This window comes from Poromitra crassiceps, assembly GCF_964638095.1.
Source record: "Poromitra crassiceps genome assembly, chromosome: 1".
Classification (NCBI taxonomy): domain Eukaryota; kingdom Metazoa; phylum Chordata; class Actinopteri; order Beryciformes; family Melamphaidae; genus Poromitra; species Poromitra crassiceps.
In genome coordinates, this window is record NC_139623.1 from 113,689,266 (window position 1) to 113,709,491 (window position 20,226).

At 42.5% G+C, this 20,226-nt stretch overlaps 1 protein-coding gene across 1 annotated transcript in view; it reads left to right on the forward strand.

The window, feature by feature from the left end:
* Positions 1 to 20,226, forward strand: part of LOC310778643 (semaphorin-7A) — a gene marked incomplete at both ends in the record, with an annotated part of 99,310 nt that overhangs the window by 13,933 nt on the left and 65,151 nt on the right. Inside the window, 4 exons of the mRNA XM_083639129.1 lie at positions 6,240 to 6,379; positions 12,725 to 12,787; positions 15,812 to 15,907; positions 16,621 to 16,729. Coding sequence (XP_083495255.1) covers positions 6,240 to 6,379; positions 12,725 to 12,787; positions 15,812 to 15,907; positions 16,621 to 16,729 — 408 coding nt within the window. The remainder of the gene's footprint in view (positions 1 to 6,239; positions 6,380 to 12,724; positions 12,788 to 15,811; positions 15,908 to 16,620; positions 16,730 to 20,226) is intronic.

A 20,226-nucleotide genomic window follows, 5' to 3' on the forward strand; every position in this document is an offset into this window, starting at 1 on the left:
ACAAATAGCTTAAACTTAGAGTATTTGCCTCTTCTCAATCAAAACATATATAAACAAGGCTATAACCTATATGCCAGTGCAGAAAAGCATTGTTGAACCTGTTGGCAGATGCACACACACACACACAAACACCACACACACACACACACACACACACACACACACACACACACACACACACACACACACACACACACACACACACACACACACACACACACACACACACACACACACACACACACACACACACACACACACACACAGCCCAACTCAGCTGACATGTTCCTCTCCCCTCTCCAACCCAGGGCTGACACTAAATCTGCATAATGTCCCAAGATGCATTGTGGTTGACAAGGAAGCAACCAAATGAAGCTAAATAAGTGGTAGATAGTAATGATTTATTTTTACCACATTTCTGCCACAAATTGGAATATTTCAATTTTGGCCAAAATAAAAATAAAAATTTGACTATATGAATTAACACCCTAAGTCTAAAGCACATTTTTAGAAGGGGTATACATCTCACAACCAGAACGAATTACAAGCATGACTGGGAACTTTGGAGATCATGTTGCACAAGCTTGTGCATAATATTTTAAGATGCCTTGGCGTGCAGCAGGCAGATCGGCTCGCAGATCGACTGGACAACCGATAGCTAGGGGCCTGCGCTGGCGAAAAATATTTAATAAATATTTCCTCTCAATCACTGTTAACACGTTAATTGCCAAGAACGAGTTGAGTCGTCAAACACAATCCAGCTGTTCACTGCCAACGACGAGTTGAGTCGTCAAAAAAATCGTTTTTTTTTTTTTGACGGTGGGGCGTTGATCAATCCCTTTTACGTCTCCTATACAATTATTGGAGGTATTGAATGTGTATAATCTATTTTACCGACCCACTAAGTGTTGACAGTGCTCCCCCAGACGAGCGAAATCAAAGAAAAAACTGCCGCGGGAGCAAGCCATTCAAGGAAATGGCGAGGCGATTTTACAGTAATCCATTCCAGACTTGTCTTGCCCGAGAGCGGCCGCGCAGGCAGCAGCACACAGAGAGCGGAGAGCGATTTGCAAAATAGATTATAGGTGAAACACACTTTGAAACACCTCAGAAAGGCCAGAATCAACATCTGCCCATCGCCCACGCATTCCCCGGCCCATCTTGACTCGCACAAGGAGCGTCCGCACGCAGGCAAGCAGGCAGGCAGGCACGCAGGCAGGCAGGCAGGCAGCAGCAACGCGCTTCTGACACGCCCGCTGTAGTAGGGGTGTCAAAAATAATCGATTATACGATGCATCGCGATGCGGACGTGCACGATTCTGCATCGATTAACAAATATCAAAAATCGATTATTAAATTTTTTTTTTTTTTTTTTTTTTTTTTTTTTTTAATAATCAAATAAAATAGAATGTAAGTACATGCAGTTGTTTATTTTAATTATGGATCATAATACAATGCAATTCCAAATGCACTTTTATTTTAAAAGTAGCCACACAGTGAGAAAAAAGAAAGTGAGAAAAAATAAATCATGTATTGCGGAAAAAGTGATGCATCGATTTAAGATGCATCGCGATGCATCGTGATGCATCGTTTAATCGAATCGAATCGAATCGTTGACAGATGAATCGTAATCGAATCGAATCGGGAGGCCAGTGAAGATTCACAGCCCTACGCTGTAGAGCCAGGAGGAAGGAGGAGAAGACACACGGAGGGAGGAGTTTGAATGAGAGGGGTGTTTCCTGTTGTTATGGAGGAAATTACTGTTCAAAACTATTGTTTAGAATGTCTGACGGTCTTACTGATGCCAAAAATGAATGGTTAAAGTGACTTTTCTATCGAATTTCACAAAAAGCCATTTATCTCTGAATAAATTTCCAGACGCTGAAACCATGCTGTACTCAACGGCTAATATCCACATAACTACTAACTCTACAAACTAACTCTTTTAGACAGAGAAAGCACACATTCTATTAGTACTTTTCTGAACTTTGTGTTCACAAAGTCCAACCAGAAAATTATGCTCGGCTCTTGTAAAATGAGCCAGAATCCTCAAAAAAAGGCCTGGCAGAAGCTACCTACAGTAAAAAAAAAACGGCTGGCAGTCAATGTGTTAAACAGTGAAACACTGACAGCCAGACTACAACATCATCACCGAGAGCTCCCCGTTCATTCACACAACTTCCTGGTCCAAATTATGTCATAATGATGTCATTCGGAGCAGTTTTGCCATGTTGTCACTATTACTGTCACTGCCAGTATTACTATCACTAGGGTCTTTCACACCGGCCTTGAAAGCCGAAAAATGCCCGGAAATTAGGATTTGCGGCTCCGATGTGAAAGGCATGAACGCGCGTTGGTGGGTAATTCTTGTACGCCTTTTGTCCCGGCACCAAAGGTAGTCACAGCGCCGTATTGGCGGACAACCCGCCTCCATTTGAAAGGTCGTCGCAGCGAGCCGGAAAAGGTGCGAATGGTCAGCTCATTCATAAAAAAATTACAGGGGAAATCACCTCATGTATCAATAAAGTGCACGAGTGAAAGTAAAAAAAGTAGACTGATAGACAGACCTATCTCCACACACCACACTTTGCACTGTGCGAGGCAGCGCTTCATACGAATCGCTCATAAGATCGTGGTGTTTTTGCAATGTCAGCGTAGGTAATTATTATGTATATTAACTTTATTACAACTTTGGCATGGCAATATCTGCTGCTTTACCTTAACACAGTGTGACAGTCACAACAGCCAACTAGTCAAGTCCGCTGCTCTCGCTTCAGGCAGCCTCGCACTGTCCCCCTGTCTAGTGCAGGCTGCGCTGAACAGAGAGCACTGAGGTGAGGTGTCAAGATTTCATCTCTGAGCTCTCTGATAGGCTATTGCTTGATGTGTAACCAATCAGATAGCGCTGTGGGCGGGACATTGCTCCAGACACAGAACTACTGTAGGAGAGGATTCTTCCAGGTGCAGCAGCCGCAAATTAGCGCATTTTTTTATTAAATTATGATATCGGCAAACAGCCAATGAAAATGCCGATACAGATCTCCTCAGCGGACTAGGAGAAGGAGGAAAGTCTGTTGTTGAATTGAATTTGTTCATCATACAGTAGCCTAGGCTACACTAACCTATGAAAATATTAATTTGGGCTAGGAGGAGCAGGAAATCCCTCCGCTCGCCTTTCAATGCGGGAGCAGGGGATTTCACCTGAAAGTACACAGCAACACGGTAATGTGGCCGTGCTGCTTGGCTCGTGTGAAAGCAATTTCTGTGGCGAGGCGGCTGGCTTTACGGGACTCCTAAACGGCAATTTTTCCGCGATCTGTGTATGAAAGAGCCTACTATCACTATCATGTTTGCTCTCTCTACCTTCATTCGCAGAACTTCCTGGGCCAAATGACATCATTATGACATAATTTGCACAGAGAAGTTGGCTAATAAGGATAATGCCATCTATCCCCACATTTTTGCACAGAAACGCCTGGTTTGGCATGTGGCACGCCTATGTCCAGTACAATTATAACAGTCATGCGCTTGTGCACACCCCCAATTTGCATTGCGCGCGGCGTTAAACGAGCGCAAATGCTAAATTACCGCTTTTGCGAAGATAGGGCCCCCTGTTTTGGTCCTGAGTCCCTTGTGGAACACTACACTACTGTTACGCGTCGGCCCCAGTCCAATCTTATATTTATATCGTTGTCTAGGGGCAGACTGGTAGTGACTCACAACATAATGAAAAAGAACAAAGAAAGAGGCTGATTTGTCAATGAAAGTGCAAGGTACTCACAGGCTAGCCATCTGCTCTGGCCTGGAAACCTCTGGTTTGTCACGAACCCAGAGCCAGCTCCTCTCTGGTTGTGTGCAGGAGGCTTCCATGATAACCTCTTGCGCTTAGGGGGTCCCAAAAGTGGGGCAAAAAAATAATATGTGAAGCAATGCGCACGACTATAACCTGACATTGGCTGACAACAAGCGGTCTTCTTCGCTAAGATCTTCTTTGTGGAGCTTACTGAGAGAGAACGCACGCAAGTGCGGCGGTCATTTTAAAGACAACTATGCACAACTATTGCATACCACACTCCCTCAAAGACAAACCAGCCATAACCAATAAGTGAATATTATCATATCTACACGGGGGGAAAGGGTGATCGTAACATACCCACAAGATTTAACGAGTTCCCACCAATGGAGAGGTCGCTGTTACATAGAAATGTAATGGTATTGGCTAGAAACCTGGATTGGTGGTTGGCCGTGCTCCATGCATTTTTGCTGTCAGACATGTGATGTCTTTTCTTTGGGATTAGGTGAAGAAATTCATTTCAAATCAGCAATCACTATATTATCATATTATTTAGTATCACTTTTTTTTTAACATTTGTAAATGTCAAAAATATGCACCAGAAAAATACAAGATGATGCTTTATTTTTGCCATTTACCCCAGAATAATAGTCTGAAAACTTTATAGCCTATGTTTGCAAACTTTCTCTTTTAACTAGCCTGGTATCCAGCCCCATAAGGATCACAGTTGTGAGTTGTCAGCACTCCATATGATGATTAATTGGGGCTGGTCACATGCTCCTTTTAACCCCATGTAGCCTAGCTCATTTTAGCCTAGATATCATTTTACTACTGTAGACATCTTTTAAATGGCTATAATCAATGTAAAATTGCTAATTGGGAACAGTAATTCAAATCTAATACTAGGTGTAGGTGCAGTGGCAGTGTATTTGTAACTGTAGTGTATTGACTGTCAGTTTGATTGGATGGTTGACTCTGGAGGAGTTCTGACTGAGACTAATTCATCCAAACCTCTGTGATGAGATTCGCCCACTATTCCAGTGATATTCTCGCTCCCACCAAACGCACTCTACTCCGACTCCAACACCCAAGCCGGCTTTCTGTTTAGATTCTCCATGTCATTTAACACCACAACGGCAGTAATTTTAGATCCAATGCTTTGCTAAATGAAAGCAGAAACCTCATCTCCTACCGGCTGCAGATTAACAGTAGATTAAAAACCGGAGGTGATCGGGTCCTCGACTTTCGGAGCGACATGCCTAAGGAGCTTAGGCTGCAAAATCTAGATCATCTTTTGAATAAACTTCTTAAAAACTCAATTTACAGAGTTGCTTTTATGCAGTGACCTTTTACTATTGTTTTGTACCTCCATTTTATGCCTCTCCTCTTGTTTTTCTTTTATATTCTTATTCCTTTTTTGTATTGCTTTTGCTGTTGATTTCTTTTATCCCTTGTATGATATTCTGTAGCACTGAAACAGCGAAGATAAATACAATGGCAGCTTGCCACCTAAGAGAGGGCCAACCCACTTTTTAACAGCGCCCACAGCTCTAAAAGTCGCTCTGTCAGTTGGTTGGTCGGTTGCTTGGTCCACAAAAATGTCCCCACTGTTTAGCGGGCACAGTTTTCGCCCTAGGAGGTTGAAATTTGACATGAAGGTCAAGTGTGTGTGTGTGTGTGTGTTTAAAGGTGTGTTTGTGTTCATGCCAATTGGCTAAAAGGGGGTGGGGGGGGCACACTTTGGAAATTTGCTGTGTGTGTGGGGGGGGGGGGGGGGGGGGGGGCGTGTACAAAAGTGACTCTCGGACTCCAATTTCCATAACCCATCACTCCCTCACCTCCAGCCATTTTCTCTCACCTAAGAGGGCTGTCACTTTTTCCCAAAATAAAGTTCGAACAAACTTTAATTGCCCGAAATTCGTTCGAATATATTCGAAGTTTTTTGGTTAATAAAATAAATAAATAAATAAAAATAAATAAAAATAAAAATTCAGTCCAGGCCACCGGGCATCAGCCCGACGTGTTAGCTTGGACGCTCACAGTCACAACACTGCCTCACAAACTTGGCTGCATCCAACTCGAGACAACTTTTCATTTTCAGACCCTGGAGACAATCTTTCTCAGAAGAGACTAACGCGACAAATCTGGAGACTTTTTCTGACATGGGATTAACATTACCAGCAAGCAGCAGTTGGTTAATTTTGGTTCATAAAAAATAATAAAATAAATAAATAAATAATAATAATAATAAAAAAAATATTAAAAAAAATCGAACAGTCAATTTACATATCGAACACGAACCCCTCCCCCACATTCGAAGTTGCATTCGAATTTCGAATGAAAAGTGACAGCCCTACTAAGCACACCTGCCCCTAATTCTGGACTGATCACCACACACCTCTCTTTGCCACGTCACCCCTCTAACCCACCTTGTTGTGACCCACAGAGCCTCCCCGGTTCCGCTTCGTGAAACCAGAGAACTACATAAGCATGTACCACCAGGAGGGCACCAACACGCTGTACGTGGGGGGGCAGGCCGTCATCTACGTGCTGACCTTCAGCGACAGAGGGGTCCGCGACCTGCAGGTAGGCTACTGTACCTGTCACTGTTTCACTGTTAGCCAAGTTCTCTCCCCTTAAAGGCACAGTTCACCTCAAAGTCAAAAATGCCATTTCCCTCTTACCTGTAGTGCTAGATCGCTTGGTGCTAGATTGTTTGGTGTGAGTTGCCGAGTTTTGGCAATATCGGCCGGAGAGATTTCTGCCTTCTCCCTAATACAATGGAACTGTCTGCATGGCACTCGGCTTGTGGTGCTCAAAGCACACAAAAATACATATTAAAAACTCAACAGCAATATCTCTTTCCAGAAATTATGACCAGGTTCCTTATTGTATGGATTTTCTAATTTTATTTTATTTTTATTATGCCTCCGCCGGCGATAGCCAGGCTGGAGGCATTATGGATTTCGGGTTGTCTGTCCCTATGTCCGTCCGTACGTCCGTCCGATGTTCGTTAACGTGATATCTGAGGAACGCCTTTGCGGAATTTCATCAAATTTGCCTCAAACGTTGACTTGGACTCAAGAATGAACTGATTTGATTTTGGTGGTCAAAGGTCAAAATTCAAGGTCACTGTGACCTCACAAATGCCATTTTCAAGCTTGTTAAAACGATATCTCAGGAACGCCTTTGATGGAAATTCGTCAAATTTGCCTCAAACGTCCACTTGGACACAAGGATGAACTGATTAGATTTTGGTGGTCAAAGGTCAAAGTTCAAGGTCACTGTGAACTCACGGCCGCTTGTTTCATGCTTGTTAACGTGATATCTCAGGAATGCTGGGACTCAGGACTCAAGCATGAACTGATTACATTTTGGTGGTCAAAGGTTAAGGTCACTGTGACCTCACAAATGCCATTTTCAAGGTCATTAATTCGATATCTCAGTAACACCTTGATGGAATTTCTTCACATTTAGCTCAAATGTCAAATTCTGGACAGACATGGATGTCAACTGCTCACTTGTTGGCGGAGGCAAATATCCGCGGTGCAGTCGTTCTAGTTTAGTTTTTTTCTGTCACAACCCCTTGCACCCTAACTAACCCTGACTTTACCATTACATTTCTCCTCAAGTAGCTTCAAAGTTAGATTTTGTTCCACCTAACTGTACAACAATGTCTCATACCCATACCTGCCAACACTCCCGATATACACGGGAGTCTCCCAATTTTTAACCCTTTCTCCCGCTGTGCTCCCGATTGGTAATTACTGATGATTATTTATCAACAATCTCATTGTGTCTGTATTTTGTATTAACTCATTGAGTGCCAGCCACTTCTGGAAAACGGATGCTCCCAGTGCCAGCCCTTTCAGAGCGTTTTCAGTGATAACTCAAGACCCACAGAATATTGTGTGATATTACTATGTAAACACCGAACACGGCCAAAGAACGATGAGACTCTCTTGTATCATCAGCAAAAAAAAGTTTATTGATATAATTTTCCGTTCTTTAGTTATCAGCAGTATTACAGAGGTTGGTTTCACCAGAAACAGATGTTTCAAACTAGAACCTGAGATAATGAGCCTTTTGTGAAATGAAGCATTTCAAGCACATCACTGACTCTGAAGCTAATATTTTCTGATGTAGTGACGTGGTGTAGTTGTGTCGTGGCCTGCGTGCCCCACCCCCCTCAACTGCAAACTCCTCCTCCGTGGGAGTGTCTCTGGTGGCTCTGCTCGAATCTCTGCTACCTGCGTCAGGCGACGAATCTCTGCATGCTGGAACTCATCCCCACACTAACACACAGCCTGCATGCTGGAGCTGGGAGAAACTCACCCCCACACTAACACACAGCCTGCATGCCGGAGCTGGGAGAAACTCATCCCCACACTAACACACAGCCTAACACGCACCAGCGTCTATTTTCGGAGCGCTCCGCCGTTTTTGTGCCCTGGCTCCCAGCGCGACACCGAAAAGCCAAACCATTCTCAGCAGTCCCCGCTGAGAATGGTTTGGCTTTTCGGTGTCGGGTGCTCCTTTTCTGGCGGCTAATCGTGTGGAGAAACTATCGCAGCAGAGACAGAGGGGCTCAGTTGTGGGGGCGGATTGGCTGCTGTTCGCAGCTAACGTTAGCTCCAGCCAGAGCAATCTATAAGGCTCTGGCTCCAGCATGCATTGGTTTCCGTTTCATCACGGCTTCTTCTGCTGTTTTTCCTCACCTTTCTCTAATCTGGAGAGCACTGTCGCCACCTAATGGGTCCGTAAAATAGCTTATACACCTTCAACATCCCCCATATTTTTACAGGAGATGCATCAGGCTTTGATCCACGTCCCACCGTCAAAAAACGCAATTGACGACTTTAGTCGTCATTGGCACTCTACGTTACTATTTGAATTGACGACTTTAGTCGTCATTGGCACTCAATGAGTTAAAGTCAGGGAAGGAAACCCTGTCTTTGCATTTTATTTCGATCACAGTCTTGTTTTAATACAATTATTTGTGACATCTCACATGTGGCTTTGACTTACAATTGAACATTTAGCCGATATATATTATTGTGTATCGCCATTCAGCCTAAAAATACAGAGATATGATATTTGGTCCATATTGCCCAGCCCTACACATGACTGATACATATGTGTTCACACATTAATCTGCGTTTCAGAGTTTGCGTTCGTTTCACGACTTTTGATGGGATCATATGTCTCTCTGGGTGGGTAAGTGGGATTAGCCGGGGCGGGGGCCAGGAGCGAGGCCACAGAGACGGCCGGCCCGGAGCTGACCTAGATCAGCAGCCGACCCGACACGCAGGGAAGATGGGTCATGCATACATGAATGGATCTGAGCTTATCTCTCCTGCGAGGATGGAAAACATCATTTGTTGGGCTAATATTGTCAACATAGGCTGAAGATAACAGTGTGTGGGCCAGTGTCAAGATTAGCAAACAGAAGACACTGTAAGCACGGTGTTCCCTCTAAAATGTGACTGTGCCTTATTTTTCCTAATGATTACAAGCTTAGTGTTGGGTCTCATTAGGTTTCATTCAGTGCAGGATAAATGACAGGCAGAGGCTCTTAAAGGCACTATGTGTGATTCTTTTGTCCACTAGATGTCGCCATTTCAAACCAAAACAAAACTTGTTTACCCAAACAATCTTGATCCCACCCACCAGCGCAGAGCACTTCCTGGTTCCCCCGCCTCCCTCCCTACCAAGCAACGGAGATATAAACAACTATTTTGTGCATAGCCTACCTACTGCAGACGTAAGTACATAAAACAAGCACGAATGCATCTCGGCTATGTATTTGGCTTGAGTAATGACAAATTTCACATGATAGTCATAAACCTTTAGTATATTGACAATAGTCCGCTTGGTAAGACTTATTTGTATCATCTGCTAACCGATCAAAATCCATGTAACGGTTACATGGATTTTGAAAAGGTTAGGTTTGTAACCTAACCTTTTGCATAGCCTGCCCTATTGCTAAGTACGGTTAGGCAAAACGTTGTCTAAAACTAGTTTGACATAGCTAAATTAGGATGATTTCAGTTGGGGACATCGCTAGCTAACCACAGCTGTCTGTCAACAGTGAGTAGCTTAGCCTGTGTTTTTGTTCGTCTGCTAATACCAAGACATGGCCAAAATGTATTCATAGTGCAACGCTAGTATTTTCTCATTGTTAGAGTTGTTCAAACTAATTTCAAACGCTTGAATCACTGCTGTTTTTTATAGGCAGGCAAACCAAGGTGTATGCCTGAAGCCCAGGCTAGCACCAGTGGGACAAAGAGGAGGCAGGGTCGCAGAGAGGAAGGTCGGCTGTTGGACGATAGCAGATCTTGAAGAACCGCATAGCTGATGGAACTGGTCACGTCATTCTGGTGTAGCCCATATTTTAGTTTTGCAAATAAAGTATTTTTTCTGATAAACGAAGTTGGGAAATCAATGTACTGAGAAACATCACATACACTGTCTATTATATAAAGTAGGCTATATACTGTATACACAGAAAGACAAATACTGGTAGGCTACTGTAGCTAGACACACTCAGCTTTAGGCAAATCTAATGTTACAATGGAGAATAGTGGCCAAGAGACATGGATGAAGTCATATCAACTTTATTGGTGTACAGAAGATTGCAGACAGCAAACATAAAAAATTATGGAACATGTATTATACAGGTTTGCTATAAAAGCACAATTTCTCCATCTCAAATATCATAATCGTGGGTCCACTTGACTACTATCTTGACTACCGTCAGCTCTTCTGGATGACTGGCACCTTGAAAATCAGACAAATGGAAATGTGTTTAGTATTCATTTGAATCATCTATTTTGTAGCTGCTAGATATCAAGGCAGGGTTCGTCCACATTGTCATGAATTAGATACTTTTACCAAACCTTGATTTGTTTGGACGGTGTTACAGCTATTTTCTAATGTAACGTTGCTTAGTGAGACAGAATAGAAAAACAAACTGCTAACATTAGCGAAGCTAGCTTTTCTCCATGGCCTTTCTAAGTGTTTACACATTACTATACCGTTCTGCGTCATAGTGACAGCAACTGGACGTAATTATAACAGAAAATGCATGCGAAATTTGTAATGGGAAGTAACCTTATGTCATGCATGTCAACTTGTCACCAGAATGTCTGTGTATAAGTTATACACGAACGACAAGTTAATCAAATCCTGCAACAGGCCACGCTAGCAGTGTAAAGTCATTTGAATATCCGTGAAAAGCAACAGTTAGCCAAGTGATTACAACATTCCCAGAACAAATTCACAATATCGATAACAACTTGTACATTTCGCTATCATGCGTAACGTTACTGAAATCTATTCTTAATTTAGATTAGATTTATAGATTTATTTCGAACATGGTGGAAAAAAACAAAGATAAAGAATAAAAAAATATAGGCAAGAAAATGCCAAACAAGGAAATTCACAATCAATTTACATTTGTTTATCATCCCCGAAAAGGAGTAGGAAGAAGTAAATAGTTATCAAGTCCTACCCCTTGTTACCCCTTGTTTTTTTTAATCTATAGGCTTAATATGAAAGCATAATTATAATGTAATAACATGTTATACTACTGTAATAATATAATGTGTGCATACTCACATTATTTCCATAATAATATCACATACTATAGAGTTGTGCCTAATACATTTGTAGCATACTATATAAACATACTTACACACTTGCGTGTACACACACACACACACACACCCACATACACATTTACAAACAGCCACAATTGAATGGAACATGGTTACGTTATAAAATATATTCTGTATCTATTTAATATCAAATCTTTAAACCTCCGTTTGAATTGATTAAGTGATCTACATGACATCAATTCCTCACTACAGTTGTTCCACAGATTAACTCCTTTAAACATGTACAGTGATATTTTTTGTATTTGTCCTGACTAGTAGGGCTGGGTATTGGCAAGGACCTCACGATACGATACATATCACGATACATGGGTCACGATACCATTGTATCACGATACATTGCAATACAATACGAATACGTATTGCGATATATTGCAATACTCTACATAATTTACTGAAAATGAAAACATTTAGCTGAAAATACAACTTGCCGTGTACCACCCAGGTAGTGTAATAATATGTACATCACTTTATATTGATAAGTTAGTGCACAAATTGAATGAAAACTACTGAGCGTTGAGTGTGTTACTGAACGCACTGAAATAAAAAGTATTCTTATTGTGTCACTGAACAGACAGCTGTGCAAAAAAATCGATATGGCGATATATCACGATATTTTTCGGAGATATCAATACAGTATTGCGCGGAAAAATATCACGATATATTGCCGTATCGATATTATTGCACAGCCCTACTGACTAATTTTTTTTTTGACAAATTTGACAAAAAGGACCAATAAGAATACCGTTAAAAGTAACAGATCGATAAGCAGTATCAGTACTTAGTAGTAGGCTTAGGCTACCATTACAATCATAACAATACCCATCCCTATCTACAGTATATGACCAAATTAATTTTGACCAATAAAGCATACCGTATGTTTAACCGCCACCTGTGTGCTACAAAAATCTTCTTTATGCTACTGACATTTTTTGCTTACTAGCACCAGTGCTTCCACCCAATAAAGTAAGAGTACACGCCCTAAATTCTGGGAAATGTAGGAACTCACTCATTTGAGTAGAAGCAGACGAGGCAGGTTGAGGGAAAGTGGGTTCACCAAAAAAGTAATTTGCAAAACTTCACCAGAAATAACTCCTGGAATGCACCGAACATCAAATATTGATGATATCAAATAGGGTAATTGTGGATTTTCGCTGTAAGGGTGGTGTTTAAACTCCTGAAGAAGGGTCACTGTTTCTCTTCTGACAAACAACAGCGTGTGAAATAACAAACTTGATGTTCCCTCCACCCACAGATCCCAGTGCTGACGGATGAGAGTGCAAATGCCACCTGCATGGCCAAGTCTGCGCTGCCTAAGGTACAACATCACATTCACCGTCCACACCTGCATCACCTAGGCATCCTCCTCCATCAGCCTATCATCACGGTCATCATCATCGCCATGGCTGCCACTACCATCTTCATTGTCTTCATCTCCAAAGTGTAAGGTGCAATGTTTAGCTTTAAAGCAGGTATTTACTTCAGGTTTAGTATATTTATTTTCAGTCAGGAGGCTCAGAGACAAAGGGCCCTATCGTCGTACAGGCTCTATGGTTTGCGCAGCAGTTTGCGCGCCTCTTATGCCATCTTCCCTGCGTCTTATGCTATCGTCTACCTCCACCACGCAGTTTTGTGCTGGGATCTAAGCGCAAACACAGGTGTAGGCGTGGCCCAGGTATGTCGTATGTTCGTTTGTCATGGTTTTATTAGGCTACATAATTCCCGACCATACAGGTCTGTGGTGTTAGGTGTATAACAGTAGGTTACTTTTGACAAAGTTGTGCCGGCCAGTACAGTAACCTCTTTCCCTGCAATTGCATGCATGCAAGACCAGCTTCTCCACAGCGCGGATGGCATGACGCACTATAGCTTAACCAGAATGGACAATTCTGATATAGGCTATTGAAATAGGCTAGAATTAAATTCTCACACATCCCTACCCTATTAAAGAAACAATTATTTGTACATGTGTATGTAGCCTATATGAACGAAACGTCTAATTACAGAAAGCGCACGCTTTGGGACATAATAACACCATGGGGATATTCACTGTGTAACTGCGTGGCAGCCCTTTGATGTGTTTAAAATGGAATATGGTTTATCTTCTGTATATTGAATCTGAACTAGTTCATCCTTGTTTGTTTTTTCCACTTGCCCAGAATTGCCTTCCCCCAGATGGATTATTTTCACTGTCATAGCATTGTGCTTTAGGAAACTATTGGCCTGCTTGTCATGTCTGCCTTTCTTATCTTCAATTCCCCTTGCCCTTTGTCTCAGTAAAAGCACCCTGCACTCAGCGTGTTGGAAGCTGCGTCTCTGTCACAGACGTGATGCTGTGGCTTTTAATGGGGATCACATGATCACACGTGAATACTTTTGGGCAGAAACACGACTATATGGAGATTTGTGCCGAGATGACGCCAAGCGCAGCGGGCCGACACGGCCACAATTAGGGCTTTGCACGACGCTATTTGGGCGCAAAACGGCCGCTAACACAAAATTACCGCCTTTGCGACGATAGAGCCCAAAGTAATTAAAAACATAGAGAAGACACAGAAATTACTAATTGGTGCAGATGATATAAAAAAATACACCGGAGGCATCTTCACCTCAAAACAAAATAACTATGCACAGATGAGTGAGTCATTGATACTCACAGTGGAAAAATCCAACAAGGAAGATGAAAACATTTTGTTCACAAAAGCTTTTTATGCCTCCGCCGGCGATAGCCAGGCCGGAGGCATTATGGATCCGGGTTGTCCGTCCGTACGTCCGTCCGTATGAGGTTCGTTAACGCGATATCTGAGGAACGCCTTGATGGAAATTTCATCAAATTTGCCTTAAACATCCACTTTTTGGTGGTCAAAGGTCAAGGTCACTGTGACCTCTCGAACACCATTTTCAAGCTTGTTAACGTGATATCTCAGGAATGCCTTGACGGAATTTCATCACATTTGCCTCAAACATCAACTTGGACTCAAGGATGAACTGATTACATTTTGGTGGTCAAACTTCAAGGTCACTATGACCTAATGAACGCCATTCCCAAGTTCGTTAACGCAATATCTCAAGAACGGCTTGATAGAATTTCTTCTGATTTGGCTCAAACATCGACTTGGACGCAAGGATGAACTGATTCCATTTTGGTTATCAAAGGTCAAGGTCACTGTGACCTCTCGAATGCCATTTACAAGCTTGTTAACGCGATATCTCAGGAATGTCTTGATGGAATTTCTTCCAATTTGCCTCAAACGGTGCAGTACAAATTATAAATAATATAATTATTATTATAAGCTTATCAGAACACATCAAAACAGATGGAAGAGAGAGACTTGCTCACTTGCTTTGCAAATATGTTAATCTGTACGAAGCCTCATCCTCCAATTAATGAAATATAAAAAAGTTACATAATCGGTGGCTACATTGATCAACGTTAATGTTGTTTCATGGTAGCTAGATGGCCATATTTCTGCAATGCTTAGTACGTTACAATAGCTATGTCAATAACAGATACATCTTTGGTTCAACTTTTATTGTAGTTTTGTGTTTTAATTTAACCTACCTCAACGTAACATGAATGTGGGACGAGTCCTCACAGGCCTCACGGACCCGACCGGAGCAACGAGAGCAGAGGTGGATGGCCTGTTAGCTAGCTTGTTAGCGGGTTGTCTGAGCTCGCTCCACTTCGAGCTAAGGTGGGCGTGTCTCCACCAGGCAGAAGAAATTAAATGGGATAGCTCTGTCCATCATATGTCTATGTCTTGACCCCCTCTGTCTTTCTTTCTCTTTTCAAATAAGTGCTTCTCTCTGTCTCTTAATCCCTCTGTTTGTTTTGTTCTCTCTTCACCCCCCTCTCTCCCTCTCAAAATACATGCTTCTGTCTTTGTCTTATTCTCCTGTTACCTCCGCCAACGAGTTGGACAGGAGGTCATGTTTTCGCCCCCATTTGTTTGTTTGTTTGTTTGTCGGCAGGAGATCTCAAAAACTTCTCAACGGATTTGTATGAAACTTTGTAGAAAAGTAGGTCATAGGCCAATTTAGAGCTGTTTTTCTTTTTTCTCTCTCCTTTTCCCTCTGTCTTTCTCTATCTCTAATCACTCTCTCTCACTCATTCTATATCTGTCTCTCTCACTGTTTTTCAATTCTCATTTTCTCTCTCCATTTCTCTGTCTATTTTTGTCCCTTTCTTTCTTGGCTTTGTGTTTGACTCTGTCTCTCTCTGTCTCTCTCTGCCTCTCTCTCTCTCGATGTCTCTCTTAATCTCTGTCTCATTTCCTCTCTCTCTCTCTCCCTCCCTCTCTCCCTCTTTTCCTCTCTCACTTGTTCTCTCTTTCTCCCACAGTTGGAGTGTGATAACTTCATCACCGTCATTCAGAAAGTAAATGACACCTTTGTGGTATGTGGGACAAACGCTGGAAGTCCCAAATGCTGGCTGCTGGTAAGGAGTTGTTTTGATCAATTATTCTCACATCGTTCAAATGCACTCATACAGATTTCACTGCAGCCACCATTAGGGATGAGATGATATATCACAATGGCTTGCCCTACAGAATGTGTGGGTCAGAAAAATGAAAAATCAGTCTCCATGTTATTCTGCTGTAGCAATCATAAATGAGATGCCTTGACCATCACGATTTCACAAGCTCTCCATCCAAATTAGATTATTTGCACTATGAAATTACATTTTTAAATTGTTCTTTACATTCTACCAGCCAGTGTCATCGCTAGAAAGATTTGTGTTTCAGAAATTAACTTTTTTTCATATCGTGGTAGTATCAAATCATGAACCCCATATTGTGTATCGTATCGTATCGTGTTGTCATACCTCCATAAAAGCCCCACTTAGTATTGTATGTTCCCTGCACTACTGCTGCGTGGTCGATGTTGCTCGAGGCTGAACAGCCTCAACATGGGGCTGTTTTTTGCATTTACTAGCTTGGTTTAACGAGCTGGTTTGACCATCATTTATTCCTATGGAGGGTGTTTTGACAGACAGTGGTAGACTAGTGCTCCTAGTGGCCATTGGCTCTGCTGGCCAACGGATGAGAGAGGGGTCACGATTAGCCAAAAAGAGTGAATCGGAATAAACTGGACTTGAAATAGAAGACTTGCTCCAGATTCTAAGGTCACCCCTCCCCCTTCCTCCCAAAGGTAAATGACACTGTGCTGACCGACGTGGGGCAGAGCAGTGGGCACATAGCCTCGGCCTCGGACATCTCACCCCCCTACCCCTCCCAGAAGTCCATTAGCCTGACTGCAGGTAACACACACACACACACACACACACACACACACACACACACACACACACACACACACACACACACACACACACACACACACACACAAACAAATCAGATGGAAAGTACAACTCTCCTTTCAAGGGTCAACTATTTATTCCGTTCAGAAAGAACAACAGCTGAAGAGTCGTATTCCACAATGTGACTAATGAGCACTGAATCTTTATCATTTATTTAATATCTATAAAATATTGAGTATACATCGCCTTCCTCCCGAAACGGGAATTCAAAACATGGCATAAAAGAAAACATGGTATCGTTTTTTTCTTCTTTTTTTCAGTTTCTTTTTCAGTTTATTTCCTGGCAGGTTTCATTTACCGTAAATTCCGGACTATAAGCCGCGGCTTTTCCCCCGTTTTTTGGCCCCTGCGGCTTATATAACGGTGCGGCTTATCTATGGATTTTTTCAGCAAAAATAAAAATAAAAAACGGAATTCTCTCTTCTTTAGCACTCTTTCTAACTATAAATCCACTTCTGTTTTAATTTCCTCTCTTGCCCTCTTTTCACCACACCGCGGACACTGTGTGCACTGTAAAAAAAAACACAGGTGGTGTTGTGTTATGTTGTTTTGTTGAAATGTTAATAAATGGGAGCTTCCTCAAACAGCCATCTCTTTCCCGACAATCCCCTCTGTGCACGAACCCTTACATATGGTAATTAAACATTAAAACACAATTAAAAAAAAAAAAAAAAAAAAAACATTAAAACACCCGCGGCTTATAGTCCGGTGCGGCTTATATATATAACAAACAGGCAATTTTGCTGCTGCGGCTTATACTCCGGTGCGCCTTATAGTCCGGAATTTACGGTACTAGTTTTCAATCATTGACAAGTGTCAAGTACTTCACCACACCTGAAAGCACTCTCTTAACTCATTGAGTGCCATGGACGAGTATGTTCGTCATTTCGTTTAGTAACGTAGAGTGCCAAGGACGAGTATGTTCGTCAATTGCGTTTTTTGACGGTGGGACGTGGATCAAAGGCTCAGGCATCTCCTGTACAAATATGGGAGCTATTGAAGGTGTATAACCTATTTTACGGACTCATTAGGTGGCGACAGTGCTCTCCAGATTACAGAAAGGTCTGGAAAACAGGAGGAAAAAGCCGTGATCAAAGAGAAACCGATGCATGCTGCAGCCAGAGCCATATAGATTGCTCTGTCTGCAGCTGACGTTGTCTGCGAACCGCAGTCAATCCGCGCACACAACTGAGCTCCTCTGCCTCTGTCTGTCTGTCTGCATATAGTTTCTCCACACGATTACCCGCCAGAAAGGCAGCACCCGACGCCGAAGGGCCAAACCTTTCCCTGCAGTCCGGGTTGGCATTTCCTTGTCGCGCTGGGAGCCGCCCGGTGCACAAAAACGAAGCGCTCCGAAAATAGACTGGGTGCGTGTAGGCTGTGTGTTAGTGTGGGGAGGAGTTTGCAGCTGAGGGGGGGAGAGGGGGGTGGGGCACGCAGGCACTACACAACTACACCACGTCACTACATCAGAAAATATTAGCTAGAGTCAGTGAATGTGCTTGAAATGCTTCATTTCACAAAAGGCTGAATATCTCAGCTTATAATTTGAAACCTGTCTTTTTGCTCAAAACAGCCTATCTTCTCCGGCTCATAAAATAAATGGTATCAATAAACTTTTTTTTGCAGATGATAGAAGAGAGTCTCATCGTTCTTTGTGCATGTTCGGTGTTTACATAGTAATATCACACAATATTCTGTGGGCCTCGAGAAATCACTGAAAACGCTCTGAAACTCTGGCACTGGGAGCGTCCGTTCTCCAAAAGTGGCTGGCACTCAATGAGTTAACATACACAAATAGTGTAGTAGCCGTACTGTACCATACTGTAGCTGCTACCATTACGTATGTCTAATGTTTAATTGTATGTTTAATAAGGTATATGCTATTTGCACCTGTATGTCAATACGTCGAATTTAAAATGTTTAAAGGATGGGTTTTCCGTGGGGAATATGAATATATATTAAATCTCACGCCCCTAAGGTTTTCGAATCCGTTGAAATTTTTGAAATTGGAGGTTTACTCACAGAGATATCAACCGAAATCCACTCTGTGTGTGGGGGGGGGTGGTGGGGGGGAGGTGCGGGTGCGGGGACTCGAAATACTACATTTCCCACAATGCACTGGGCTCGCGTGGCCTTCGTTTTTATGCCCACCCCTCAGGCATTTGGCTGATATCAAACTCCAGTAGGTGGCGGTAATGCACATATATGTTTGCCAACCGCCATAAAACTCAAAGAAGAAGAAGAAGAAGGCTTCGACAATAATATATGGAGAGAAGAAGAAATAAATCGAAAATAAATCGAAAATAAATTGCCTCCAAATTGCACCACATTTAAACTGAAGTATATATGTCGGGAGATGTCTTCATAAAAAAAAATTCATGCATTTTAAGGCATTTTCGTAGGAGTTACGCGCATCTGATGTTGTAACTATTTTCTGTAAAAATGTGTAAAAACGGGTACATTGCTCAGCGTTGATTTCGTTACTTCAACCCACCTACTACTAGATGTAAAATTTGACGAGCTTTCCAATGCCGCCAGTCCCGTGTCGATTAGTGCTTCCGTTCCCGAGATAATGGTCTCTTTGCAAGGAACTATGGGAAGCTAATATTAGCTACAGCAGGCTAGGCGGTTGGAAAGATGGCTGCCTTTTGGTTTTTGTCAAGGCCTCTGAAGGGGCGTGGAGGACCTCTAGAGGCGGGACCATGGCCAACAACAGTTGTAGTTCATAGGTGCACGACTTCCGCAAGGCGGACTTAGGCCAGATGACGCGAAACGCGTCGGCTGGCCCAAAAAATATGTGAGAGATGCTTGATATCTCTGGGAGTGAAGCTCCAATTTCAAGAATTTCAACGGATTCGAAAACCTTAGGGGCGTGAGATTTAATATATATTCATATTCCCCACGGAAAACCCATCCTTTAAGCACGTCTAAAGTATGCACATGACATGTGCACCTATGTGCAGTGAATATCCACAAAATCCACTGTCTCTGACTTGTCTTATCACTATACTGCCTTATTAGTGGCCGGGCCAGCGAAGCAGCAGGGCCACTTATTGTATTTACCTGTATTATTCTTCTTCCTCCCGGGAAGTTCGACTTCCCATGGATGAAAACTAACCAAACTTTGCACAAAGGTCCAGTCCCATGCCAAACGTCTTTGACACAAATTTGGGGCCAATAGTCCTAACGGTGGCACTACAGCGACCCGTCTAAAGTTTAAAACTTAAAGAATTCATAAAAAATCAGGCATACATGCTACGGCTTTGCAACTTTCACCGCAATGTGCGCCTAAATGAGGGGAAACTTTTGTACAATACAACCTATGGCCAATTATGAAGTCTAAAGACAGCAAAACTGCAAAAATGAATGAAACCCCACTCCTCCCACATTTTTTCTTCAAACGACACCAAACTTCAGCATCTGCATCGTTAGAC